Source organism: Myotis brandtii, unplaced genomic scaffold, assembly GCF_000412655.1.
Source record: "Myotis brandtii unplaced genomic scaffold, ASM41265v1 scaffold120, whole genome shotgun sequence".
Taxonomy (NCBI): domain Eukaryota; kingdom Metazoa; phylum Chordata; class Mammalia; order Chiroptera; family Vespertilionidae; genus Myotis; species Myotis brandtii.
The window spans coordinates 3,954,576-3,982,524 of record NW_005354174.1 but is presented as its reverse complement, the minus strand read 5'-3'; the positions used below and the strand labels follow the sequence as shown (position 1 = coordinate 3,982,524).

Sequence of the window (27,949 nt, the reverse complement as noted above, 5' to 3'; positions counted from 1 at the left end):
AGGTAGATGCAGAAATAACGAAGGCTGCCAGCTCAGGAATGCCATTTATCTCGTAAGCGATATGAGGAACAAGGCCCACGACAGGACAAGGCAGGAACCCCTCTCGCAAGCCTCGTACAGGTGTTTTATTTGTGTGCTTTTCTTTTTTCCTTTTTCGACAATAAAGGCACATTAAAAAACTACAAAAAAGGACCATGTTTTTGAGTCCATGTTCACATTGTCCCGCACTGTGGCACCAGGACTGGCCGCACACTCCGCTGTGGGCTGGGGTTCGGCCTCTTGGAAAGACTGAGTGGGCTCCCGGCATGGGCCACTCCAGGAGCAAGGGTGCTGTTCCTCTGGGCCCCACAAGAGGGCGCCCCTGGAGCCGTCCCAGGCTCCGCCAACCCCTCCTCTCTCTCCACACCAGAGCCAGGAGCTGGACACATTAGAGGAACTTATTTTGGTCCCCACAGGGGACTCTTCAGGGACTTTTTAGAGCCCTCTCCCAACCGGCAGGAGATGACACCCCAGCCTCGCCCAGTCGCCCCAGGAGGTGGAGCGTCTCTCCCTGGTCCTGTCTCCAGTCCAGCTGACACCACAGAGGAGCCCTGGTCCTCAGGCCAGACCCAGGCCAGCCCTGCCACACCCCAAGGCCACCCCAGCAGGCACAGGAGTGATGGATGCTCGGACCCCTCAAACTGACCCCCACTCAGAGCAAGAAGACTCCCCAAACCCCTGGACCCTGGCTCAGAAGGAAGGGACAGGTGAGAAGCAGGGAGAGGGACCGGGGCAAGGGGCTCAGAGCTGAGGCTGCCAGGTGGGAAGGAGAGAAGCGACAGAGGCTGGCTGAGGGCTCAGCGGAGGCTCCTCAGGCTCTGCAATGCGAGGGTTCTGGGGCTTGGTCAGCAGGCCCAGCGGTGGGGGTGGGGGAGGGGGAGGGCTGGGGATAAAGAGGCTTCCATTCTGCCTCTGGTTACCATGGAGGCACAAGCCCAGGTGACAAGACCTCAGGACGCCAAAAAGGGAGACACCACGTGCTCTCAGCCAGGGCTCAGCCCAGCCCTCATGGGAGGGAGGGACCCCACCAGCCCAGGCTCTGCCCAGCCCCAGCCCCCAACAGCAGCTCCCAAGGACATCCCTCCATAGGCCATCTGCACTGGTAGCTGGTGGGGGGCCCAGCGGACCCAGCTCCTCCTGCCCGGGGCCTGCCCACTCCCTTGGCTCTACTCCTGCTGCTCGTTCATTTCCATGTCAGACACCAGAATGTTCTTCTCCGTGGCCTCGCCGGGGCCGGAGGCGCTGCTGCGGCTGTAGCGTGCACCCTCGAAGGCCCCACGCTCCACACTCTGTCGCCTCCGGTAGAGGATCAGGGCCGCGGTCACCAGGGCCAGGAGCAGCAGCACTGCCATCAGCACCACCACCAGGGTCGCCGGGTTCTCTGGGAGCGCTGCTGTGGCAAGACGGACACCCCCTCGGTCAAGAAGCACCGCCACTGCCGGACAGCCCTGCCCCACCACCAGCCGCCCAGATGGGGGGGGGGGGGGGGGGGGGGGGGAGAGGAGTCTCAGCTCTGCCTTCCGCTCACCTGATGGGGCGAAGTTGCTCTCCTGGGCTGCAGGGAAGGGTGGGGGGGGGCAGTTAGTAGAAGTAGTAATAGTCAGAAGAAGAAGAAACAAACCCAGATAGAGCCCGCTGAGTGCTGACACTTCATTAGCTCATTTAATCTTGTAGGTTCTGTTACTATCCCCATCCTATATAATAAAAGCCTAATATGCTAAGTGTTGGGTCATCCAGTTGGCTGTTCAACCAATCAAAGCATAATATGCTAATGATATGCTAAGGCCACTCAACCACTCAATATGACATGCACTGACCACCAGGGGGCAGACAGTCAGTGGGACATCTCCTGAGGGCTCCTGGACTGCCGGACTGCAACAGGGCGCAGGCAAAGCTGAGGGACCCTTCCCCCCGCCCCCCCAGTGCACAAATTTCGTGCACCGGGCCTCTAGTTTTACATAAGAGGAAACTGAGGCCACAGAGTTTAAGTAACTGGCCCAAGGTCTCAGAGTCGGTAAGTGGTCTGCCCGGGGCTTGAACCCTGTCCATGCCCTTAACCACTACAAAATGACGGGTTTGCTGTCTAGCTTAGCAACTTGGGGAAGAGCCAGTCCTTCCTACAGACCAATTTACCCCGGGGGAGGGTTCCCGCGGCCCCAGGCCTGTCTGTTCATGCCTTCCCCTGCTCTGTGTCTCCTGCAGAAGGAGAAGTGGCCCCTGGCCCCACCCCTGCCAGCTTCGAGGGGGTGGGAGGAGGCTGAGCTGCATGCCTGGCAGGGCGCTCACCTCGAGGGAGCTTGCAAACAACGCCCATGGTGATGTTGGTGCAGGCGCCGGGCCGCCACTGCCCGCTGCTGCTCTGGATCCAGTAGCAGCTGTTGTGGCTCAGCATGCTGGGGCCCAGGCCAGGGGGCCCCCAGTTGGAGTAGTTCACAACGGTGTTGTCCTGCCAGACCAGGGTGCCTCCTGTGGGGGAGAAGGCACTGAGGGGGTGCGGGGAGGACAGACAAGGCAGAGCAGGAGCAGGTGGGAGAGAGCAAGCCTGTTCGAGTACCCATTCTCCCTCCCACAAGTCCTCACCCCCCACGCCCTAGTGAAGGGCACCTCCCTTACGGCCAGAGCTTTCCCCTCCCCACACCCCACACGGGGTACCCACCTTTGGGGTTGAAGTTCATGCCTAGCCAGGCGCCCCGACTCTGGTCCTCAGAACTCTGCAGGTGCTCCCAGACAAACACGTTCTCCATCTCATCCCGAATGGACAGGACCGTCCCACCCACTGGACACAAGCGAGGTCCACGTCAGGGCAAGCCCATCTCCCCGGGCAGCAGAGCCCCCCGAGGCCCCAGCCCCCACTCTGGCAGGCTGAGTAGAGGATGGTGTGGGGTCCCTGCATTCATGTGTGCATAGCCGGGAGGGGTGCATACATGTAATGGCACCTACAGTCTGTCTATGGCAGCGGTTCTCAACCTGTGGGTCGCGACCCCTTTGGCGGTCGAACAACCCTTTCACAGGGGTCGCCTAAGACCATCCTGCATATCAGATATTTACATGACGATTCATAACAGTAGCAACATTACAGTTATGAAGTAGCAACGAAAATAATTTTATGGTTGGGTCACAACATGAGGAACTGTATTTAAAGGGCCAGAAGGCTTGCCGTGACCGGTTTGGCTCAGTGGATGGAGCGTCGGCCTGCGGACTGAAAGGTCCCAGGTTCGATTCTGGTCAGAGGCATGTACCTGGGTTGCGGGCACATCCCCAGTAGGGAGTGTGCAGGAGGCAGCTGATCGATGTTTCTCTCTCATCGATGTTTCTAGCTCTCTATCCCTCTCCCTTCCTCTCTGTAAAAAATCAATAAAATATATTCAAAGGGCCAGAAGGTTGAGAACCACTGGTCTATGGGAATGCGACGGGCACTTCTGTGTGAGTGCCTAGGGGAAGAGTGTAGCCTGGAGACTGCGTTCATGGGGTCTGAGTGTCCACGAGAGGGGTCACCACTGCAAAGACCCAGGGCTCTCGCCTGCCCTGCCCACCTCGCTGGCAGTGCTGCAGCGCCTCCTTGTGGCCCAGCTTCAGCTCCAAGTGGAAGGAGTAACAGTGCTCCCGGAAGGGAATCCACGAAGACTCGGCCAGGTCCTGGGGGCAGCTGCCATGGTAGTTTATTCTTCGGGGAGGGGGCCCTGTGGGGGTGCAGGATTGAGGAAGTGGCCCCGAGTCCTCCCCAGACGGCCCACGTCCTACCCACGCCTCCACCCTAGCGGGTGGGCACTCACCACGGTGAACTCCACACACAGCCCCCTGCAACTTGGCTTCACAGCTGGCCGTGCGCCAGGCCCCATCCACATCCACATAGGCGCAGCCCCCTATATGTTGGGGCTCCCTGTCCTGCCAGCCCACGTAGCTCAGTGGCTCCTCCGAGACCCAGGAGTACCGCCGGGAACCCTGGGCAGGAGGCGGCCATCAGGGTGGGAGGAAGGGGACCAGCCAAGGAGGTGGGGACAGGGAAGGCAGGGGGTTCGGAAGGGAGAGGAGGGAAATCGGGGAGGTTTGGGTAGCTGACCTCTTCACTGGCCAGCCCGATCCAGAGCGGTGCACGCAGCCCTCGGGCGGCCTGTGTGAGGAAGGCCTGGGTGTAGGGCTCAAGCACGTGTGCCAGGCTGGTGTTGTAGCTCTCACACAGCAGGAGGGCGTCATGCCAGCTCAGTGGCTTCTGCAGCAGCCGGAAGGTGCCGTTGAGGTAGGAGAGCTCAGTGCCCGGGGCAGGGGGTGATGCTGCTGGGGACGGGCTCAGCAAGGGGTCTACAGGGAAAGGAGACGGGGCTCAGGCCGGGCTCTGCCTCCCTCACCCCATCCCCAGGCATGAGGCTGGGGGAGCCCCCGGTCTCAGGCAGAGACCAGGTCTCCACTGGGCACAGGGAGTGTTGGTCACGGTTATGATTCATGACATATTCTTGCTAATAAGCCAGGGAGCAAGTTAGAGCCTTCCCCTGTCCCTACCCCAGAACCCAGGGCAGAGGAACCCACGCATGAGCTGCAGGCGCCTCAGACAGACCTCAGGGTGCTCGACACCACGGATGCCTGGGGTCTAGTTTTTCCTGGTCAGCCTTTCATTCCCCCAACCTTCCTCCCAAGACCTGCCTTTCCCTCTGATTGGCACTGGGCCTTCCCGCCCATCTGCTTCCCCAGCAGATACGAGACTCTGGGGGTGAGGTCAGGAGCCCTGCTTCATTCCTCCCGGCATGGCCCAGAGCGGCCGGCCCAGTGCTGGGGTTTCCAAGGTCGCTGGTCACACATACCCGTGTCCTTCTGGCAGATGAAGCCGTGTGTCTCCTCCGTGCAGCTCCGATCATCCCAGCGGCCAGTGAAGTGGGAGGAGGGGCTGTGCAGCACCACCGCACAGCTGGTCTGGGGGGAAGGAGCTGCTCAGGGGAGCCCCAGCAGCTGCCTCCACCTTGTGCCACTGCCCCCAAAAGGCACTATCAGCAAAGAGCTGGAAGAGGGGGGACCCGGGGAGTGAAGGCAAGCTAGGGCGGCGGGGCAGGGGGTGGGTGGCCAAGGAGAGTGGGGAGGGCTTCCTCACCGGTATGTTGCCGCTGGGAGCAGGGTTAGGGCCAGAGGGCTCCCCTGGTGCCCAGTTGGCGTACAGTAGAGGCCCTGGCTCCACCCACTGGAAGTCCTTCTGCGAGGCATGGAGGCCAATCCAAAGGTCAAACGTCACGTTGAACAGGCTGGCTGTGATGAAGGCTACAGGCCCCCAGAAGAGAGCGTTGTGAGCGCCAGGGCAGCCCCCTGCCCGATCTGCACTCGCCATTTCTGGGGACTGTGTCAGAGGACACTGGGGGCTCCCCCGGGGCTGGCCCTACCTTGCTCTAAGGGGTTCGCAATGGTGAGCAGCTGGGCCTCTTGCTGTTCGCAGGAGAACTGTGCCTCTGACCACTTCACCCGGTCCTGGGGGTCCTGGCCCTGGATTCGGAAACACTGGGGGAGGAAGGGGAGGCGTGATGTCCAGCCCCACCTCCCTGTCCCACCAGCCCAGAAACTCCACCATGTACCCCTCAGCCGTGGGCCCTGGGGGGGCTTCGGGGGCTCTCAGAACCAGGACACTGGGGTCTCCTTGAACACGGCTTGAGCCCCCTCTGAACCTGGCACAGCAGATCGCTTGCACTTGCCCACACCCTGAGGAGGTTTGCATGGGAGGACTTTTTCAGGCCACCAACGCTCCACTGCCTGTGAGAACAGCACCCGGCCAAGCACCGGGAGGATGGACAGCGCCGACTCGCTTTTTGCTCAATGCCTTCGGAGGTGTCGTCTGAAATCTGTTACCTTGCCCTTCGAACATACATGATTATCTACGGGATACTTTTATCTGTGTTTTTGAATGACCTTTGTGAGGCGGCAGCTTCTAGCTCTTGCCATGTCATGCTTCTCTGTTCCCACCCGCCTTACTTCCATAAGGTTAAAGGAACCCCCCGTGTGGGAAATCTTCATCAAGTAAAGACTATGTCTTCGAAAATAAATGATTTACAGTCATTTTCTGCTCAGAGGCAGTGCGATCGAGAAAGAATGTATGTAAGATATATTCTGTTTCATATGAGGTGGAAGAAGCCATGAGAATAATTTTTGGAAAAATTTAATGACATGGGAAAATGCTCAAATACAACACTGGAGGGGGTGGGGGGAGCTGGCCACGAAACTGCGTTACTTAATATGAACGTGGGAAGGCAGGAAGGGGAGTAACAAATACTGATGGTGGTTATCTCTGGAGAGTGTGGGTGAGTTTTATTTTCTTTCTGCATTTTCCAAAGTCTTAATAATACACATGCCTTACTTTTTTTTTTTTTAATAGAAGAGGAATAATATTTGCTTGAGTATTCTGAGAGGAAGAGCTCCATGATACTAAAAGTCTGGCTGTACTCCAACGTATGACAAAGAATTACGGATTATATTATCTAAGGTGACCTGATCTAATCCTCACAGTCAGGCCAAGTGATCTTACGATATCCTGCAAAGAAGCGTGGGCTGAAGCTTGTGCTAATGGTGCCAGCGCAAACAAGAAGGAGATGGTGACCTTCTCTTCCTGTGATCAGCTCCCTTTAGCCACTAGTGAAAACAATGACCGATCAGCCCAGTGTGCAAACAGAACCACTTTTAGAAAGAAATTCACTCTAAAGGGAGTATTTTGAGATTATTATACTAAGCGAAATAAGCCAGTTAGAGAATGACAAATATCACATGATCTCACTTCTATGTGGAATCGAATAAACAAAAATAAAGTGATGAACAAAATAAGTCCAGAGGCATGGAAGCATGGAACAGACTGACAGATCTCAGAGGGAAGGGGGATGGGGGAGCAGGGAGAGATTAACCAAAGAACTTCTATGCTTATATGCATTGCCCATGGACACAGACAATAGTGCACTGAAGGCCTGGGGTGGGTAGCGGGCTGGGTGGAGGGGAGCAAAAGCAGGGATGGGGGACATCTAATTGTCAACAATTAAAAAAAACAACAACAAGCCCAGCCAGTGTGAGCATCAACCCATGAACCAGGAGGTCACAGGTTCGATTCCTGGTCAGTGCACATGCCCGGGGATGTAGGTTCTATCCCCAGTAGGGGGCATGCAGTAGGCAGCCAGTCAATGATTCTCTCTCATCATTGATGTTTCTATCTCTCTCTCTCTCCGTTCCTCTCTGAAATCAATAAAAATATATTTTAAAAAATTAAAAACAAACACAAACTACTTGATCAGGTTTTCTGGTTAGTTTATGAGGCAGACTGTTTAATAGGGGTAGAAGGACTGGAAAATGGAGAGAATTGCTCAGAAAGCCCAGCCAGTGATGGATGAACATCTTTCACTTCCATCTACTTGTCTTTTGTGAAGCAACTTTTTAATCAGCAACAACCATTAAAATCATGTTTGGAAATAATCTGAACTTCAAACAAGACCTGTGAGTCATGAATCACAAAGTGTCGGACCAAGATGTTTTTAAATGAGGAACATTCAGCCACATAATAGTGATTATGATTGATGATTTTTGAGTGAGCACAATTTTTTCATACTCCTAAGACAGGAAAAGTTAAAAACTTAAAAACACTGTATTTAAATCTTTAGCTCATGCTTCGTATGGTTTTGTCCTCATGCATATTTTCATATATATATTAGTCATATTCGCATGGAGGTAAATATATATCTTTGTAGACACACACACACACACATATATAATGTACACACACACTTTATGTTCAGTATTTTGTTTTCCTAATAGATCAAAACGTTTAACGAGCCCTGGCCCATGTGGCTCAGTTGGTTGGGCATCAACCTGTGCACTGAGGGGTGAATGGTTCAATTCCCAGCGAGGGCACATGCCTGGGTTGTGGGCTTGGTCACCACTGAAAGTGTATAGGAGGTAGTTGATCAATGTTTTGCTCCCACATCGATGTTTCTCTCTCTCTCACTCTCTCAGTAAAAATCAATAAAAAGTCTTTAATAAAAAAAAAAAAAAGTTTAACGACTGCTGACCTACAAAACTCACCAAAAGATTTGGACGACCAGGAGGTGCTACTGCATGAATCATTTTCCAAGGAGTCTAGCCCTGGCTGTAAAAATCAATAAAAAGTCTTTAATAAAAAAAAAAAAGTTTAACGACTGCTGATCTACAAAACTCACCAAAAGATTTGGATGACCAGGAGGTGCTACTACATGAGTCATTTTCCAAGGAGTCTAGCCCTGGCCGGGGGGCCCAGGAGAGGTTGGTGGGCACTGGCAAGAGGCCATGATGTTGATGCTGCCAAGGGCCAGGACTCCTGAGGCTAGGGCTTCTCATGTTCATGTCCTCTCCCCTGACTCCCTGTGTTGTCCACCCCCCCAACCTCCTACCTTGTTGAGGAACTGGCTCCAGCCAGAGGGGCAGCCCCCCCGGACGGTGGGTGGCAGGTCGAGGGGCTGTGTCTCTCTGGTTTTGTTGCTGCGTTTGCAGACATAGGGCAAGGCTGTCAGGCACCTCTGGTCCCCCCAGTCCTCTGCAGAAAGGGGAGGAGAGAACAGTCACCCCCTCCCCCAACTCAGGGCTGGCAGCACTCTCCTCTCATGCCCTGAGGAGGCTGAGCTGGGGCTCAGGTCCCTGTGCCCAACTCTGCACTCAAGTTCTCTGGCGGTGGAACCATGAGGACAGGCCCTCCCCTCTCTGGTTAGCCCTTCTTGAGTTGTGGGAACAAAGAAGATAAGAGACTGATGACCCCTGCACAGGCTCACCTTACTGCCCCCAACATCGACCCTCTCCTCAGCTTCCGCACCCTCTCTGCCCCACCTCGCCCTCACCTCGGCTGGCAGTCATGTACACACACTTCTTATCCTTGCCGATGGGCCGAGGTTTGCCAGGTGCCCAGGAGATGAAGTTTATAATGGAACCATCTGTCCACCTGCAATGGCACCACGCAGGGGTGACTCCAGCACTGGCCCAGGCCTCCCCTCCCCCGTATGCAACAATGAAGGCCATGGAAGAGGGGCTGGGGCAGGACCCATGTTTTAGGAGCTCATCTATAGGCTGAGAAGTGGGACTACAGTGCTCAGTGCAGCTGGGGACCAAAGGACCCGGTGCCTCCTGGGGCACTGATTTCTCTCACTAGAGAAGTCGTCTAAGAATCCCAGAGCAGGGCTCCAAGGCTGATACCTGTGTGCTCCGGGCCCTTCGTATGTAGGTGGGCCCTGCCTAGGATGAGGCCCCTTCTGGCCCATCATTATGTTCTTGCCCAAGTCCTGAGGGGGCTTTATTCACGAGTGACTCCAGCTGCCATGATTTCGTGCCCAACAATGTGCTGGATGCTGTGCTAAGGACTTCACATACCTTATTTCTAATACCTCATTATTTTCATATTCAGATGAGAACAGTGAGGCCCAGAAAGGTTAAGTCACTAGCTCGAAGTCACACAGCCATCGAGGGGCAGATCTAAATTCAGACCCAGGCCTATCCGTGTCTGTGTGGTGCAGCATCCCTACCTCCAGCCTGGGGCCGAGGCTAGCCATCCATGCAAGTGCCCTCTCCCACACCTGCTGCCCCCTGCCCCGCCCTCCATCCACCTGCCCCCTACCTGAAGCGCCCATCGCTCTCTGAGCTGTGCAGGCCGATCCACCAGTGTTGCTCCTGGCCCCGGGAGAACTAAGGAAGCCGGGTGGGCAAGTCAGAGTTGCAGGGCCTCTTCGGCTGCTAGCTCTGCCCGCTTGTGTGCCCGCTTCTCCCCCTGCTCTCTCGCATGCCCACCTTCTGCAGGTTGTGTCCCAGGAAGTCCAGCTCATCCTGGCTGTGCACGGAGGCCAGCTCAGCGCGGAACCACGTACAGATGCGCTGGGCCTGAGTCCACGTGGAGTGGTGCTCGAAGAACTTGTACTCGGCCTCCTGGAAACGCAGCCATTCCCGCCGGCCTGCAGGGGCAATGCCAGCGTGGGAGTGATGGCCCGGCTGGAGCTGCCTGCCAGGCCTTGGAGGACAGGGTGGGTCCAGGGCAGAGCCAGGGCAGGCGGGCCTGGGAGTCCAGCAGACCCAGACCAATGGAGCTGAGGGTGCCCTATCTCTTGGCCGGAACCCCTAACTCTCTTCATTCGGTCCCAGCCAGGCCCTACCCTGGAGGTGATGCCCCTTCCCCTTTCTGGACTGCTCTGGCGGGGAGGAGTGGGGGTGCACAGGGGGGCCTCACCTTGAGGGCTGCCGTCCGGCTCCCGCACTTCCGAGCCTGCAGAGAACAACGTGGACAGAGACGCTGCAGGAAAAGGAGGCCCTCCCTTGGACCCCCGGGCTGCCGCCCTGCGCCCCATGCCCAGGCCCCCAGGGCCACCCACTCCACCTCGCGGGATCTTGCAGATCCAGTCCAGCTGCGTCTCGCACTGCAAGGCCACCCACTGCAGGGAGGCCAGGTCGAGCACTGCACAGCCCCGGATGTCGTCATCGTCGTGCCGGCTCCGGTCAAAATTGTGATAAGAGAACTGCAGACGGGGTCAGAGCGGGAGAGGGTCCTGAGGCACGAGGCGCAAGCTGCCCCCGTCCCCAGAACAGACGAAAAAGAGACCTGGACTGAGCTGGGAACCCCCAACCTGGGCTGCACGCCCCCACCGGCCCTTTCCTTTACCTTCCCTCCAGCCCAAGGTAGAGACCTAACCTCTGACAAATCTCACCCCTCTCCAGGCCCCGCCCCGCCCCAACAGACCACGCCCACGACCTAGCCCCGCCCACCACCAGGCTCCGCCCACCCCATCAGGACCCGACCCCTCTCTTACCCCAAGGCCATCGCTCCAGCGCCAGCTCTGGCCCCCACTGGGGTCCCTACGGTTCAGGCCGATCCAGAACCAGTGCTGCTCGTGGATCTCGGGCTCAGATTCACTTCAGCACAGCCCAGGGGTTGGGACAGAAGAGATTGGCGGGAGAGAAGTAAGTGTCAATCAACCCCCTGCCCCTGGCAGCTCTGGGCTGGTTAGTCCCAAGGGCCTGGGGCCTCTCCATCGAGGCTTCACCCTCCTGGGGAAAGGGGGGCCGACACTGGACCCCGCGCCCAGCTCATGGGGTGGTGGGTGGTCTGGCTCCCTTCCCTGGCTGCCCTTTGGGTGGGGTTTGCTCTGCCAACAAGACTGAAGGTTTCCACTGGAGGGAGTTTAGGAAGTGGGTGGATGGACGGACCTGGGGCTCTGGAAGCAGGTAAACCTGGATTCTAGGCCTGGTTCACCCATGGACCAGCTCGGTGACCAACCCAACCTATCAGCCCACAGGGCCAATGATAGTATCTACTTCCCAGGGTTGCTGGGAGGAGTGAATGTTTAGCACAGTACCTGGTGTCAGGTGAGAAGCGATAAATATGAGCTATTATAATTACTAGTGAAATAATGTCATCGTGACGTCTGCTGCGAGGAAACGGCCCTGGACCTCAGGGATTGTTCCCGGTGCTGAGGGGCTTACAGGTGCTGTGTGTGTCATAGGATGCCAGAGCCCACAGGACAGAGATGAGGGCCTGGGGGGACCTCCCTGGGCAAATGCTCACTTTTGTAGCCGTTCTCCTCCTGTCTTTCAGGAAACGCTTTTTGTTGAGGAGTGTGTGTCACTATGGGATGGTGTAGGGTGGGGGAGAAAACACTCAACTTGGATCAGCTTGAACGAGCTTTTGCAATGGAGGAGGGTGAGGGAGGGCAGTTACTTTTTGTAAAAGTTTGTGAGTCTGGGGAGGCGGGTGTTGCTGGCACTGAGACACTGGTGGGCAACACCAGGCCTCCGATTCCAGGGACACCAGGGCCCCTCGAGGGGGACAGATGGTCCTAGCACTAGGAACAGATACACAGGTCACTCCGAGCCCTCACACAGGCCTCATTGGAGTAGCCTTCACCCTGCCCTGCAAAACCAGAGTCACACACACAGGCACGCAGGCCACCACCCCAGGCTCAGTACCCGAAGATCTTGTTGAGCATGTTGGCCACAAAGTGCTCCTCCTCGTAGCTGGCCAGGCTCAGCAGCTGGGCCCCCAACTCCTGGCAGGCGCCCTGGGCCTGGGCCCATCTCTTCTTGTCCTGCAGCCGCTCTGAGCTGAACACCTGCAGGAGCAGAGTTCAGCTGTCCAAGCTGTCCCCACTGGCCCACCTCCCCAGGAGACACCTGCCCTCCCATGGCAGCAGTGGGGAGGGGGCTGGGGCCTCACTGGACAGGGTTCCAGGCCAGTTTAGACAAACCTGCTCATCAGGGAATGAGCCCCAGAGGAGGGAGCCGACAAGGCAGCTCCTGGAAAACGTCACTGCCCAGTCCCCCTAACCAGAGGGAGATCTGGGCTCTCACCCCAGCAGAGCCACAATTTGCTGTGGGCAAGTCCCTTCACCTCCCTGGACTTCAGATAAAAGATCATGGACTATGTTGGGGTCCAACCCCAGCAGGTCCAGGGGTCCCCAAAGGTGTGGACGGAGTCGGCTCCCATGGCAGCAGTGGGGAGGGGGCTGGGGCCTCACTGGACAGGGTTCCAGGCTAGTTTAGACAAACCTGCTCATCAGGGAATGAGCCCCAGAGGAGGGAGCCGACAAGCAGCTCCTGGAACACGTCACTGCCCAGTCCCCCTAACCAGAGGGAGATCTGGGCTCTCACCCCAGCAGAGCCACAATTTGCTGTGGGCAAGTCCCTTCACCTCCCTGGACTTCAGATAAAAGATCATGGACTACGTCAGTGGCTCCCAAAACCATGGGGTTTAAAAATACAAACTATCAGGCCCCATCCTTACCTAGTGAATCCCAATTTCTATAAAGGCAGCCTGAAGATCTTATTTTATTAAAAAAAACTAGAGGCCTGGTGCATGAAATTCGTGCACACAGGAGGGGAGGAGGGAGGGAGAGGGTCCCTCAGTCTGGATTGTGAGAGGGCGCAGGCCAGGCCAAGGGACCCCACCGGTGCACAATCGGGGCTGGGGAGGGATGCGGGAGGTTGGCCAGCTGGGGGGTTTGATTCAGATCACAGCCAATTTGCTGTGGACTCCACGCAATAGGACTACTAGGCAGTAGGACTCCGTTCTCCTCCTTAGTGTCTCAGCAGTCCACATTGCCAGGAGATATCGTTATCTGACCAGCAGACAAATGCTTGACAATAGACAGGCATTCTAGCAACTGGCTGAAAGTTAGGGTTCAGGGGGAACTCCACGAGAGTGGGGAATACTTGAGGCCTGTCTTCCCTGCACAAGCTGCAAGGCTGGGTCTCATATTACCTCCCGAAATTCAGGCCACTTCCTCTCCTATGGACACTCAACCATCCCTCTCCGACATTCAGATCTTCTATCTCATGGAAGCCCTGAGCCAAAGACAATGAAGATGTTGGACACAGGTTTTCCCTCCAAATCTAAAATGCAATTCCAAGGAGTTCATTTTTATATTATTATTACTTTTTTTTTTTGGTTAATCCTCCCCTGAGGATATTTTTCCCACTGATTTTTAGAGAGAGTGGGAGGGAGGGGGGAGAGAGAGAGAGAGAGAGAGAGAGAGAAACATCGATATGAGAGAGACACATCGATTGGTTGCCTCCTATATGGGCTCAAGTGGGGGTCAGGGATCAAACCTGCAACCCAGGTAAGTGCTCTTGACCTGGAATCAAACTCACGACCCTTCAGTGTTCGGGCCAACACTAGTCACTGAGAAACACCAGCCAGGGCTGAAGATTTTCTATTTGTCAAGCTCTCTAGCCTGGCCACTCTGGAAACCTCTGAAACCAATGATCTGTATGGTCTCATCAATTCCTCAAACGTTTACTGAGCACCTACTATGTGCCAGGTCTCAGATCCCACTGACAGGAGTTCTACCAGAAATGCTGTCTGTCTGTAGTCCGATGTGGGGAAAAGTGTTTTCGGAGCTACCGTATGGATCGTGGCTGGGTCCCACTGGGAACCCACCTCCCCCCAAGGTGAGCTGCCTCTTTGCTCTACCTTCTCTCCCTCCCCTCATGCCTAAGGGCTACCTACCTTATAGCAGTGCCGAAGTTTGGGGTCTGAGGCCCAGCCCTGGGGACAGGAACCAGTAAGGCTGGGTGTGGGGTCTGGCCCAGGCAGCTCGGGCGTCACTGGTGTGCCCAGGCTCTGCCGGCAGATGTAACGAGCCCAGAACGTGGTGCAGTTCTTCACCTCCCACAGCCCCATGGCGCTGCCCGTGGCCAGGGCCACGCAGCCCCCGCGGCTGTACCCTGAAGGAGAGAGAAGGGACACCTTTATGCTGAGGAGGAGCCATGCCTCGGCTCTCCCTCATCCCTGAGGGACACCACCAGCAGCGTGGCCATCTCTGCAGGGATACAGTCTGTGAGGTTGGGGCCCAGGTGGGAGGGAATGGGGGTAGAGTCCTAACTCTGTGTTTACTCCTGTGAGCTCTTAGGCAAGTGGCTTAACCTCTCTGAACTTGTTTCACCATCTACCTCAGCAGGTTATTACAAGGGTTAAAAAAGATAATGTATGTGAAGTGGTAATAATAATAGCAAGCACTTATATTGTGCTCACTAGTCTAAGTGCTTTACATATATGAATCATTTAAGCCTCACATCGATCCCATGAGGAAAGCACCAGTATCTCCACTTCCCAGGTGAGAAAACTGAGGCTCAAAGATGTGCAGCCAATAAACAGCAGAGTCAGGGTCTGAGGCGGGTGCTTTGGCTGCAGACCCTGTTCTCCTAGCGGCTTCCCCTCACTGCGTGAATGATCAGTGCACTGGGAAGCCCTGGTCTGGGTCCTGGCAGGACAGGCCCCCCTCGGAAGTCAGAGAAAGAGGCCGACTGAGTGCCGTGGAGGCGGGGCTCACCAGGCTGGTCCCGGTTCCAGTGCGTGTACATGACCTCGTCCCCACTGAGCCAGCGGAAGGAGCCGGTGCTGTTGAGGTCCTGCAGGGCGGTCCAGAAGTACTCGCCGTCCCAATTGTAGATGAGGCTGCTGACGAAGGCCTGCTCGAACCTGCGGTAAAGTGGCTGGTCAAGGGGTCAGGCCTCGGCTCCCCCTCCACTCCCTGGGCCCCAAGCCAGAGGCCCTGCTCCTGGAGCTAAGGTGCTGTGTCCGATTAGTAACTCGGTTAGGGAAGTGGGGACCCCTGGGGACCCTGCAGCTAACACACAGCAGCCCAGCTGCCCTCTGTGCCTGGCTGAGAAGAGTGTAGAGAAAATTAGACACAGCCAAGGCCTCTCTTGGGCATCCAGCCCACACCTATACCTGTTTGTGCCCCTGCCCAGACCCACCCCATACTGGAGTTGCTGAATAATCAGGAGTCCTCCTTGTGACAATATTAGAAAAAGGCCCTGGAGCCAGTTGCCAAAGGACTCAGGTCCTTCTGTGCTGGATTACAGGACACCACCCTGTTTGATGGAGGAGCCAGATGAGGCCAAGACATAGGTGCAGGCTGGTCTGGGCACCCACCCCCTGCTGTACCTGTTGGTGATGGTGACCAGCTGAGCGCCCTGGTCAGTGCACAGGCGCCGGGCCTCACTGTAGGTCACTTGGTCCTCTCCCAGCCAGTAGCAGGACGGGCTGTGCCACTTCCAACCCTGGCTCGAGAGAGTGGGCAAAAGAGGGGTGTCTGTGGGGAGGACACTCCTCTCTCACCCATAAATCCTGGGGCAGGGGATGCCAGCAGCATCACAGGATGTGCTGTAGGCCGGGGCACAGGACAGAAGGACCTGTCTGACAGCAGAGACGGCCCTTCCTGCGCTGTATTCTGTGCCTGTCACTCCACACTCCTCCTTCCACCATTACCCACAGCTGCCAGACCAGGGGAGGAGGCAGGGCCCAAGGATGGCTGGTCGGAGGCAGCCCATGACCCGCCTGTGGCCGGGCACAGAAAGATAAGTGGCCCATCAGACTCCTCTCGAAAATGTAAACCAGGAGAAGCAGTGGGAAAACGGCCAGTTGGCTGAGAAACCAGAGCCAAAAGGCTGGGAGAGCAGCCAGGACATGGAGGGGGCGGGGTGATCCTCCGGGGCCTGGAAAAGCTGGAGGACGTGGAGGCTGTGACTGGCCTGGGGGTGGGAGGGGAGACAGACCCGCAGCGAGGGGTCGCAGAGCGATGGGAGAAAGGCCACGGCTCCTGAGTAGATGCCCACCTGGTCCCCACATCCCACAGACCCCTCTCCCCTTGAGCCACCCTGAGGAGCTCTGCTCCTGCCTTTCAGATGAGGAATGAGGCTCAGAGAAATTAAGTGACTTGATTTTATACAGACACTACAAGGTAAGCCCAGACTTGAACCCACTCCACAGAGGCTGGCCTGTCCTCACCACAGCCCTGCTCCTGCTACGATGACTCCAGATGCCTGCCAGGGCCCTTGCCGCCAGCAGGCCTTGAAGTGGGAAGCCTGGCGGGGAGGTTGGGAGAGAGATGCGGCCCTCTGGGCGGGAGCCAGGGCAGAAGAGAACCTGGTGTGTGTGGGTGAGCGTGTGCTCACTGTGCGCATGTGTATGTATGGGGGGGGGGGGGGGGGGAGAATCCCATATGCCCAGAAGGGCTGGGCTAAGACCTCTGGCTAATTAGCCCAACACATACATTCTAGGCCAGCCCTGGTGCAGGGCAGTTAGTAGCAATTCCTCTTCCCCCCACCGCCACCTCACCCAGGCCAGACCAGAGCCCCTAGACCAGTGGTCAGCAAACCGCGGCTCGCGAGCCACATGCGGCTCTTTGGCCCCTTGAGTGTGGCTCTTCCACAAAATACCGGCTCTTCAACAAAATACTGACTTCTGCACATGGGCCACGAAGTTTCAATCGCACTGTACGTGCGCGCCCGCACGTGGTATTTTGTGGAAGAGCCACACTCAAGGGGCCAGTTTGCCGACCACGGCTCTAGACCATTCCCCGACCATGCTGGTCCCCCAGACTCTTCAGCCGGGCCTGTCCGTTCTCTCCCGCCTCCCCACTGGAGGTCGTGCCTGTTGGTGTTTCCTGTTCCACCCTGGGGAAGAGTGTGGGTGCAGGTGGGGTGTGGTGACAGGGCTTAATCCAAAGGAAAACAAAGAACCACACCGGCAAAGGGCTGGTAGGACTGTGGCTTTAGCAGATGGGGATGTCAGGGCCAAAACACCACAAAGTGTCCTTTCTGAGCAACCTCCCCACAAATACCTACACCTCTCACACCCCTGCTGGCTGGGGGCCGGAGGGGGACTTGGGGGGCTGGAGGAGGGAGATGAGTGGATCACCCACTCTCACCCTCATCCTTACACTCACTCCCCCACTCACTTATTCCCCTCCCTCCCTGAACATCTGGTAGCCCCTGGGGCTTGGAGCACAAGGAGGGAGACCCCACAGTGGCCTCATTCCTCCAGAGGAGACAGACAGACAGGCACCCAATGTGTCAGATGGCGTGATGTGTGCCAGCAAAGACAAGGTGCTCAGAGGACACGGGCTCACCCCGGCAGCCTCCACTCAGGTGAAGACTGGCCATGCCCAGCCGGTGTGGCTCAGTGGTTGAAGTTCGACCTACGAACCAGGAGGCCACTGTTTTAATTCCCAGGGGGGGCACATGCCCAGGTTGTTGGCTCGATCCCCAATAAGGGAGTATGCAGGAGGCAGCCGATGGATGTTTCTCTCTCGCCCATGTTTCTATCTCTCTATCCCTCTCCCTTCCTCTCTCTCTAGAATCAATAAACATTAAAAAAATAAAAAAAGAAGAAGAAGAAGAAGAAGAAACATGGACCAAAACTGAACGTAAAAAAAAAAAAAAAAGACTGGTCAGACTAGGGGTGCCTACTGCCACCTCCTGTTCTCTGGGAGGTGGCTTCCTCCTGGAGAAGAGGTTCAGGATTGTGGGTGGGGAACTCTGCTTCCCCCCACAGCCCCGCCCCACCCAACACCACTCCTCCTGGTGAGGGGCAGTTTGGAGAGTGGGAAGCAGGGTGTGCCCAGGAAGGGCGGACACAGCGGGAGGCTGCAAGATTCCCGCCCCCCTTCTCCCGGGAGCCCCTCTGCTGGCCACCAGGACCCAGTTCCACAAGCACCCTCACCTTCCGGCAGCCGTGGTCCTCCTCGGTGGTCTCCTGGCTCAGCTGGCCCGCTTTCTTGCAGATGGACGGCAAGGATTGGTTACAGGGACTGTCATTCCAGCGACCTTCCTGGGGACACAGGATGAGAGGGAGTCTCAGCCCTCCTCCCCCAAATCTCCCGAGCCCTTCACAAACCAGGTTTCTAGACCCGACCCTGCCTCTGCTTGCTGTGTGATTCTGAGCAAGAGGCTTGACCTCTCTGTGTTCCAGGCTATAAAACGGGGAAAGTAGGATTAGTTGGATAAGCCTCACGGGGCAGATGAGAGCAGACAGAGTTGATGTGCAACTGCCTCACAGCACTGACAAGCACTGTCTAGTGTGAAGAGGCGCCCCTTGAGATTATTTATAGCCCATTTCATAAACACGGCTGAGACTGCTGGTGGAATGGATGGCAGGACAGACAGGTGAGGTTCCCAGCTCTGCAAGGTGTCCAGCCAGTACCTGCAGAGCCAGGCTGAGCAGACTGTGCGCCCAGACCCGGACCTCAGATGATGGCACTGAGCAGGAATTCAGTCCTCAGCCTCCCCACGGGCTGTGCGTCTGCCTTCAGCTCCATCCCGAGGGCAGAGGTGCTGTGTACCCCAGCCCCCAGGGGAATGCCTGGCACGTAGTAGACTCTCAACAGATAATTGTTTATGAATTTTTAAAAAATATATTTTTTTTATTGATTTCAGAGTGGAAGGGAGAGGGAGAGGTATAAACATCAAAGATGAGACTCACTGATCGGCTGCCTCCTGCAAGACCCCCATTGGGAATCAAACCCGCAACCTGGGCATGTGCCCTGACCAGGAATCGAACCGTGACCTCCTGGTTCATAGGTCAATGCTCAACCACGGAGCCACACCAGCTGGGCATGTTTATAAATTTTCAAATAGCACCCTCTAGTCCTGGCCAGTGTTGCTCAATGGTTAGAGCGACAGCCCACATACTGAAGGACCTCGGGTTCAATTCCCGGTCAAGGACACATATTTGGGTTTTGGGTTCGCTCCCACCCTTGGTTGGTATGTGTTCAGGAGGCAACCAGTTGATGTGTCTCTCTCACATCGATGTTGTTTTTTCTCTCTCTCTCCCTCCCTCCCCTCCCTTCCTCCTTTCCAAGTATCTCTGAAAAGCAGTGGTTTGTGGCATCTCACCAGAGTGTGTCCTATCTGTCCCTGGAGTGGGTAGTCCATATGGCATTGTCCCTTTTTAAAGGGTCTCTTATCTCTGCTTGAAGCCTTGCATCAATTCCTCCATCTGCCCATCCGCCTCTGAGGCAGAGCCATGGCAAACAGTCATCGCCCCCTACGTTCATGAGAGGATAGGACCCTGCACAGAGCACCCTGGCCTGTGGAGCATGTCCCATAACGTGGCCTCTGATGCCACCTGCCGGCGAGAACAGCGGCAGCCTAAGGTTTCATGAGAATTAGCTCCTTTCACCCTCCCAGTGACCCCGAGGTTGGCACCATCAGTGTTCCATTGGCAGGAGCATGTCCCATAACGTGGCCTCTGATGCCACCTGCTGGGTAGCCTAAGGTTTCATGAGAATTAACTCCTTTCACCCTCCCAATGACCCCGAGGTTGGCACCATCAGTGTTCCATTGGCGGATGAGGAAACCGAGGTACACAGAGGTTAAGTAACTTGCCCAAAGTGACCCAGCTAGTTGGGGGAAGGAGAGGGGGGTCAAACACTGGCGATCTCCCATGTGGAAGGGTTGGTGGGGAAGACGGGGCTTCTGAGAGGCCATGGGGTGGGGTGCCAGGCAGTACCAATAGGACTGGGGTAGCACCAGAAGGCTGGTGAGTATTTGGGGCCCTGTGATAGGGAGAAGGGGTTCTCACCGGCCCCCAAATGGTGACACAGTCCTCCAGGCTGTCCCGGAAGTTGTTAGGCTCAAAGGGGTGCCAGTGGGTGAAGCTCACAATGCTCCCATCCGACCACTCAAAATTCATCTGCAGTTTCAAGTCGTTGAGGCCAATCCACAGCTCCTCCACCTCTGGGGGTGCAGCCGGCGGGAGGAGAGAGAGGACATGAGAGGTCAGCCTCAGCCACCAGCAGGGGAGGAAGGGGCCGTCCCTGAGCCTCCTGGGCAGGACAGGATGGGCATCAGGGGGCCCTGTCCTCCACCCCAGACTGGTGGTGGGCGAGCAGCCCCTCACCTTGCTTGATCTGCTTGGTGATGAACTCCAGCTCGGCCATGCTGTGGATGCTGAGCAGGTCGCCTCCGCCCCGCAGGCACGCCTTCTTGGACTCCTGCCAGCTGCGCTTCTCAGCTTGCAGGCGGTAGCAGTGGCCCTGGAAGGGCTGCCAGCTGGGCTCACACTCCACCTTCACGTTGGCCCACACATCTGCAGAGACCCACAAGGCCGCTGCTCAGCCATCAAGCCGCCCAGCCTAGGCACTGACCCACTGGCCCCAACCTCATTGCCTCCCCAAACCTATCTCACATCAGCCCTTCCCGCCAGGACAGGTCTGAATGCTGATGAAGAGATAAAATCCTCCAGGGCCGCTGGAGCCCCAGAGGCAGAGCCCCGGGAGGTGGTGGCGGATTCCACTCAAGACAGGACGGCCCCTCAAACTGGCCCCTCAAACCGGAGCTCTCAGAGAGAGATGGGCAGGGATTCAGGACAGACCAGCCCCGGGAGCCTGTTTCCTCTTCTGTAGTGGAGTTTCCTGCTACAAGGTTCAAATGTAGCTCTTGTCCACCTTGCTCAGTAAACGAAACCAATGTCACTATCTCAGATAACGTCTACTGAGCGTGGGCTCCGTGCTGTCCCTGGTGATCCAGGATGAAGGGACTAAGGAAAGGGGCCAGGTAGGCGGCAGGTGAAGTCAGCCGCTGACTGGCTGACGTCCCTGGCTGGAACTTCTCCACCTGCTAATCCCCCCAGTCCTCTCCCTACTCCCCAGGGCTGATGGACTAGCTGGTCCCTTCCTCGCCCCCACCTCCTTGCATTTCAGGTTCACCCTCTGGGGAATGGGGTCCAAGGGCAGCTGAGACAAACAAGCCCTGGCTTGGACTTTGGCAAAAGAAAATAAGATTTTACCAAACCACCCGCAATGTCAGGCTTGGGCAGGATTCTGCCTGGCTGGGCAGGAAAGCATGTGCCCACTCGAAGCACCGCCCAAAGCTGGGATTCTGGGATGCACTCCATTCTGGGAGCCGCTCCAGGGTCCAGCCATCCCATTTCCTGGAGACCCAGCAAAGTGGCAGGGCTGCGAGCCAGAGCGGATCGCTCCCGGGCTAGGGACCTGTCAATCATCTCTGTTGGCCACGGAGCAAAGACCCATGTCTGCTGCCCCAGACAGAACCAGCGGTTAGTGGGTGTTCAGACCCCAGGCGCCTGCTTTGGGGTGTAGGAGGAAGGGAGCTCAGGAAATGTGGATGCTTCAGGGGCACGACGTTGCCCGACATGCTTTGAGTGATGAGACTGGAAAGGCAGAAGAAAAACTGCCTAGAAAAATGCCTCAGCCAGAGAGAAGTGGGCTGGGGTGAAAGAGGAAGGCCAAAGCCATAGACATATCTGCAGGTTTGTGAGATGACTCGCCACAGGGGCCACGCCAGGGACACCCAGGGGACAGAGAATTTGGTGAGAGGCCAGATCTAGGGGGACCACAGAGGGGCTAGGCCTGCCCACAGGGGTCCTCCTTCCTTCAAAGAGGAGCTTCTGGAGGACCCGGAATTGGTGCCTGCTCCAGGCTCCCTCCAGCTAGAGGTGGGGCGCCCAGGTTGTAAGCCTTTGCTCTGACCCCTAGGAGGTGAAGCAAGAAAGCCGGAGCTGACAGCCCCGAATCAGTCAGTCTTGGGCAACATTTTAATGGTCAGAAGCAGAACTTTCACTCTGTAAGTTCTTTACTTTTGGTGAGTTTGTGGGGTTGGGTTTTTTTTTCTGGTTTTGCTGTATTTTGCCTGGAAAAATTCCCTCTTCGCCATTCCCAGGGTCACTGGATTCCTGCAGGAGCCCCTCCAACCTCCGCTGACAAATGCCTCCCGCCACCTATGGACATGCGCGCTCCCTTGGGAGCTCCTCCTTGAGGTCCCTGGAGCGAGCTCTGTGAATCACATATGTCAGCAAGACACTCCCTGGCTTAGAAGCCTGCAAAGGCTCCCACTGCCTACCTGGCCCCACCCAAACTTCGCCCAACAGCCAAGACCCTTCAGGGACTGACTGGCTGCAACCTGCCTTTCTGAACCGTTCTCTCCACCACGCTCTCTGAGCCAGTGCTGCTCAAACTGTACATGCGCATGACTCGCAGGTACGGGTCTTGTGAAATGCAGGTCCTGGTTGAATTAATCTGGGACAGGGCCCGAGACTCCGCCTTTACGACGAGCTCCCAGGTGACGAGCTATGCTGCTGGGCTCAGGACCCTGCTGTCAGTAGTTATACTCCAACCAGACCACTCCCCAACCTTAAAACTTCCGTGTACTTCCATGCCTCCACACCTCTGCTCATGCGGTTCCCTCTCCCAAGAATGCCCTTCCCTCACACCACTTTATGGCTCTTTAAGCTGACACAACTTGCAAGGCCCCAATCAAATGTGACGTCCTTGAAACCCTCCTCAACTTTCAGAAGCTTCATTCCTTGTCTAGGCATTCCTTCTCCGACATCATTGCACGTGTTTTTATAACAGCACATAGCTCAGGATATTGCAGTTGTGCGATGAGATGTCTGTCACCCCCAACAGACTGTGACCTCCACAAGGACCAGATGAGTAATACCAGCATGGAACACAATTCTTAACAAATCCCCAGATGAATGAATTAATGGCACTTTCCAATTTGTTCCGACTTTAGCTGAACTGTTAAATAAGAACAGGAGGCCCTAGCTGGTTTGGCTCAGTGGATAGCGCGTCGGCCTGCGGACTGAAGGGTCCCAGGTTCGATTCCAGGCAAGAGCACATGCCTGGATTGTGGACTCGATCCCCAGTGTGGGGCATGCAGGAGGCAGCCAATCAATGATTCTCTTAATCACTGATGTTTCTATCTCTCTCTCCCTCTCCCTTCCTCTCTGAAATCAATGAAAATATATTTGAAAAAGAACAGGGAGTCACCTTGTGCTTTGAGACTGGGCCGGCTGTGGCTGTGGCCATGATGAGCCCCATGCCCACTTCCCACCCCCACCTGCACTGGGACCAAGTCTCACCGGGAGGCTCAGGCTGGGCTGGGGCATTGAGCTTCTTCTTGCACACGTAGGGCAGCGCGATGCTGCAGTCGCGGTTCTGCCAGCCTCCGGAGGACTCCGTGCGGATGACTCCACAGTTCTCCTCGCTTGGGTTGTCCGGCTGATCTGTGGGGAGGGCAGGGTGCCAGCACCCCAGGAGAGAGACTCACACCCCTGCCCCTGGAGCCCTCCCCGGAACCTCCTGCTCCCTCGGAAGCATGAGCCAGCTGCAGATGCCCAGCATTGCGCTCAGCCCTCCCTAACCGGGCCCCGCGGGGCCTCACTGCTTTCTCACCTGGGCCCACATGTCCTGAGTTCTACTCAGCAACTGGTACCAGCCCCACCCGGCATCCCTGGCCAGGCTGCTGGTGCACTGGGTAGAGGGGGCTGAAATCCAGTCCACTGCCCAGGCCCTATGCCCTGAGCATTCGTTCCTAATTCACACAAACCCATTGCATGGGCTAGTGGGGCCCTTCCAGGGGGTGGGGGAAATCTGCCCCCTCCCAGCCCCACTCTGAAGAATAAATAGGAGACAGTGCCTGTGGGGTCCCCAAGCCACCCTGTACCCCAAACCCCATGCCTCACCACTCTCCCAGTTGAGGTACTTGAGGGGTGAGTTGTCCGACCACTGCCAGCCTCCACTGGTGTCCAGATCATTAAGGCCAATCCACAGTGTGGAACTATAGCCAGTGAGGAGCCCTGACAGCAAGACGGTGACAATGAGAAGCAGGTCGCCCATCCTCCGCCCTCCTACTCTTTGCCCCCAACACCATCCTTACCCCCGCAGGCAGAAAGGGAGGCCTAGCCAGTTTGGCTCAGTGGATAGAGCATCGGCCTGTGGACCAAAGGGTCCTGGGTTCGATTCCAGTCAACAAGGGCATGTACCTCAGTTTCAGGCTCCTCTCTGGACCAAGCTCTGGTCCGGGCTCATGCAGGAGGCAACCAATCGATGTGTTTCTCTCACATCAATGTTTCTCTGTCTTTCCCTCTCTCCCTAAAAATCAGTGGAAAGAATCCTCTGGTGAGCATTAACAAAAAGAAAAGAGAGAGAGAGAGAGAGAGAGAGAGAGAGAGAGAAAAGAAAGGGCTCAGGGTTCTCCAGAGGTAGGAGCAGGTGTCGGGGTCCTGGCATCCTGCCCTGTCCCAGGGGGGTCAGACCCCAGCCAGCCAGCCCGGCCCAGGCTGCCCACCGCCTCACCATTGATGTAGGTCTGCTCGTGGATCTCGGTGATGCTCAGCAGATCCGCCCCTTGCTGCTCACAGCTGGCCCAGGCCTCCCTCCACGACAGCGTGGACTGGAAGTTAAACTGGTAGCAGCTGTCGGTCAGCTGGTCCTTGTCCCAGAAGGTCTCACAGTCATTACCTGCCACCGTGACAGCCGGACATGGGTTCCTCCCCAGCCCTGGGCGCCAGGACCTACACGGGGGTCCCTCACGGAGTGCAGACCCCGCACGGGCTGCTCCACGCTGCGAGGAGGGGCCGCTTCTCACCCCAGTCCCCAAAGTCCTGCCGCCCGCACCCTCAGGCCAGCCTCCCGCCCTGCCGCCCTGCTCTCACTCTTGATGGGGCAGAAGCCCCAGCGCTCGTCCTTGCCGTAGTCCTGGGTGGTGGCACACCACAGGTGCCCGTCCTCGCGGCCCGTGCTGGTGCAGCCGTGGAACCACTGGTTGTCATACTTGAAGGGGATGGTGCAGGGTTTCCCGTGGGAGTTCCCCTGGATGGTGTAGACCTCTGCAAGGAGGGGAGCCGGGCCTTGGCATCGGGACCCCTGAGGCTCCCACCCCCTATAACCCAGGGAGCCAGGAGTGGGCAGGGGTCAGCAGAGCGGGGAAGGGCAGTGACATCAGACAATGGCTTTAAGGCTCCCTCTTCCACCAGATGGTCCCAGGAGCCTGGGAGAGGTCCTGCTGCCCATCCCACAGGGCTGGGGAGGGGTCCTCCAATGCCCCTGATAGGGCTGTCCACACTCCAGCTGGCTGAGGGGGTCTGCAAGTCACCCACAGAGGTCTGGGCCTGAAGGAAGCCCTACTCAGGTCCCTGGCCTGGGGGCTCCACTGTGCACCGCTCCTCCCCAGGTTCCACTCAGGGTGGCTTCCAGGAAAAGGACCCCCCAGGATGGAGCTGCCCTCTGGGGGTTACCCTGGCGTCTCCCTAGAGCAGTGATGGCGAACCTTTTGAGCTCGGCGTGTCAGCATTTTGAAAAACCCCACTTAACTCTGGTGCCGTGTCACATATAGAAATTTTTTTGATATTTGCAACCATAGTAAAACAAAGACTTGTATTTTTGATATTTATTTTATATATTTAAATGCCATTTAACAAAGAAAAATCAACCAAAAAAATGAGTTCGCATGTTCACCTCCGACACGCGTGTCATAGGTTCGCCATCACTGCCCTAGAGAGTAGGCCTAGGGTAGGAAATTTTACATTATACACTTTTGTACTGATTGAGGTCTTTACATGTGTGTAAATTAATTTTGTAATTTTTTTAAAAAGTTAATTAGTTGCTTTGAAGTTCGTTTTCTTACTCAAAAATGTTTCCTATTACAATTAAAGATGTGACTGCCGAAGGTCTACAGAGGAAAAGGCCTCGTCACCCGGGAGTGTGTCCCTCGGGGCCCCAGTCCCCCCGACACTCGGCTGCTAGCAGCCTCTCACCGTAGTAGGGCCGAGCACACAGATCCTCTTCGCTGCCATAGATGGACCACTGGCCACTGCGGGTCTGGTCGCCCCGCTCCGGGGTGCCAGCCTTCGACGTGTTGCCAGCTCGGCCGCCCAGGAGCAGGTTCAGCTGGTCACCCAGTGTGCGGCAGTGCCAGCGAAGGTTCATTGCCTCCCGGTCACATTCGTACATGCCCAGGGAGGCTGTGGTGTTGGTGCCCGGCCAGCCTGTGCCCAGGCACTGCATGGTACCCAGGTTGAAGAGCCGGTTCCGGGAGACCCACTTCCAGCGCTGGGCAGGGAGACTGCTACTGCAGTGTGAGGAGACCCTGACTTGCCCGCCCTGGGCCTCCAGGCAGCCCTCCAGGCCGTAGCTGAAGATGAGGAAGACGTTGGGCTCTAGAAAGAGAGGCAGGACGTGAAGCCATCACAGGGCTCTCCTGGCTGGCCCCTGCTGGCCAGTGCTACCTACAGACATTAACCAGGAGCCTGGAGCTGGATCTCAGCCCTCCGCCACACCCCCAAAAGCAAACCCACCTCCACGGGCAAGTGAAGATTTTACGGGAGAGGTGGAGGCACTCACAGCACACAGCACATCGACACCTTTACCCCAGCCTTGACAGAAGCGTGGTTTTCTGCCAAAGTGTTCCAGCCCAGAGTCATTGTCTTGCTCTGCCCCATTGGCTCCATCCTTTTCTCCCATCTAAAAAGTCCCCAAACCACTCGCTGCCCCCCATACCCAACCCCTCAAGCCCCTGCTTAAAGTCCTTTGAAAGGCAACTCAGCATTCTTCAAATACAAGTCAAACTCTTTACTCTGAGCCTCAAGATCCTACATGGTCTGGTCCTGCCTACCAGACCGATATCAGATGAAACTGCTCCCCCGGCGCAAGTCACACTGACCTCAGCCCTTCCTGGAACAGGCCTGACTGTCCTGCCTCAGAGCCTTTTGCACGGTTGTCCTCTGCTTGGCATTTCACATTTCAAAAAAAAGCCACATCTTTCGAGAAGCCCTCTATGACCTCCTACTTGAAAGTGTCCACGCAGTTACTCTCTAGCACGTCCCTGGACTGTAATTCTCTTGACGACATTTATCATTATCTGATCTTTTGTTCAGCATCTGGATTATTTGCGCCTATTTTTTCTCTTGATCATGGGTCACTTTTCCCTGCTGCCTGCATGTCTGGTAATTTTTATTATAAACTGGACATTGTAAATAATGTTGTAAACGGAGTCTGGACTGTTAAATTCCATATGGAACCTTGTGGATGACATATTCCAGGGAGCCTGGATTTATCTTCCTAAAAAGAATGTTGCTTTGTTCGGGCATGCAGTTCAATTACGGGTGAATCACCTGGATCCTGTAGTGTAGAGGCTTGGTTTTAGGCTTTGCTAGGGTGGGGTTGTTTGGGTTTTGCCTTTAGTCTTAGGGTGTGTCTCTTAGCCTTCGGTTTTATCATAGGTGAGGCCCTTCTGGAGTTTCAAAGGAAAACTTTAGGCAATAACTAAGCCCCTCTAACTTGGTGGAACTTGAATTCTAAACATTTTCCTCGAACCAGGCAGCAGGGGGGGAAAAAAACCTCTTTGCCTCCCAGCTGCCATTTTTCCTGGATCCCTTAAGGCAGTGGGTCTCAATCTTCTGGCCCTTTAAATACAGTTCCTCATGTTGTGACCCAACCATAAAATTATTTTCGTTGCTACTTCATAACTGTAATGTTGCTACTGTTATGAATCGTAATGTAAATATCTGATATGCAGGATGGTCTTCGGCGACCCCTGTGAAAGGGTCGTTCGACCGCCAAAGGGGTCTTGACCCACAGGTTGAGAACCGCTGCCTTAAGGCCTCGCAGTGTAAACTGCCCGTGCACAGTTAGCGGTTGCCATGAACTCGAGGAGCATCTGAAGGGGACCTCTCCATAGCTCCTTCCTCTCAGAATGTTCCGTCTTGATTTTTAGCTTCTCTGGTGGCTTCAAACTCTGACCCAGTAACACTGCCACTTTCTGTTTAAGCTTCTTGTGGAGGAAAGGGGCTTCCTCACAGGGGGATCTGATCATAAATTCCTAACTGAGCAAGTCATGGTGGTAATCACACCCCAGGCAAATAACTGCT

The 27,949-nt window shown here is 56.2% G+C and overlaps 1 protein-coding gene across 1 annotated transcript; it reads right to left on the bottom strand.

Annotated features, from left to right (window-relative positions):
• Nucleotides 1-30: 30 nt before the first annotated feature.
• MRC2 (mannose receptor, C type 2) lies at nucleotides 31-26,237 on the bottom strand. The gene is made up of 29 exons (XM_005858600.2): nucleotides 25,838-26,237; nucleotides 24,737-24,910; nucleotides 24,378-24,542; nucleotides 23,765-23,878; nucleotides 23,162-23,305; nucleotides 20,177-20,365; nucleotides 19,859-20,013; nucleotides 17,999-18,106; nucleotides 15,440-15,555; nucleotides 14,823-14,971; nucleotides 14,000-14,217; nucleotides 11,962-12,104; nucleotides 10,806-10,908; nucleotides 10,376-10,514; nucleotides 10,229-10,264; nucleotides 9,796-9,956; nucleotides 9,626-9,693; nucleotides 8,856-8,956; nucleotides 8,415-8,557; nucleotides 5,403-5,517; nucleotides 5,120-5,283; nucleotides 4,836-4,944; nucleotides 4,100-4,338; nucleotides 3,813-3,981; nucleotides 3,573-3,719; nucleotides 2,696-2,815; nucleotides 2,326-2,505; nucleotides 1,568-1,594; nucleotides 31-1,432 (listed from the first exon to the last, which is right to left on the bottom strand). Exons 1-29 carry the CDS (start codon nucleotides 26,085-26,087, stop codon nucleotides 1,206-1,208), a joined length of 4,173 nt encoding a protein of 1,390 aa, XP_005858662.1. The 5' UTR covers nucleotides 26,088-26,237; the 3' UTR covers nucleotides 31-1,205.
• Between the last annotated feature and the right edge of the window lie 1,712 nt (nucleotides 26,238-27,949).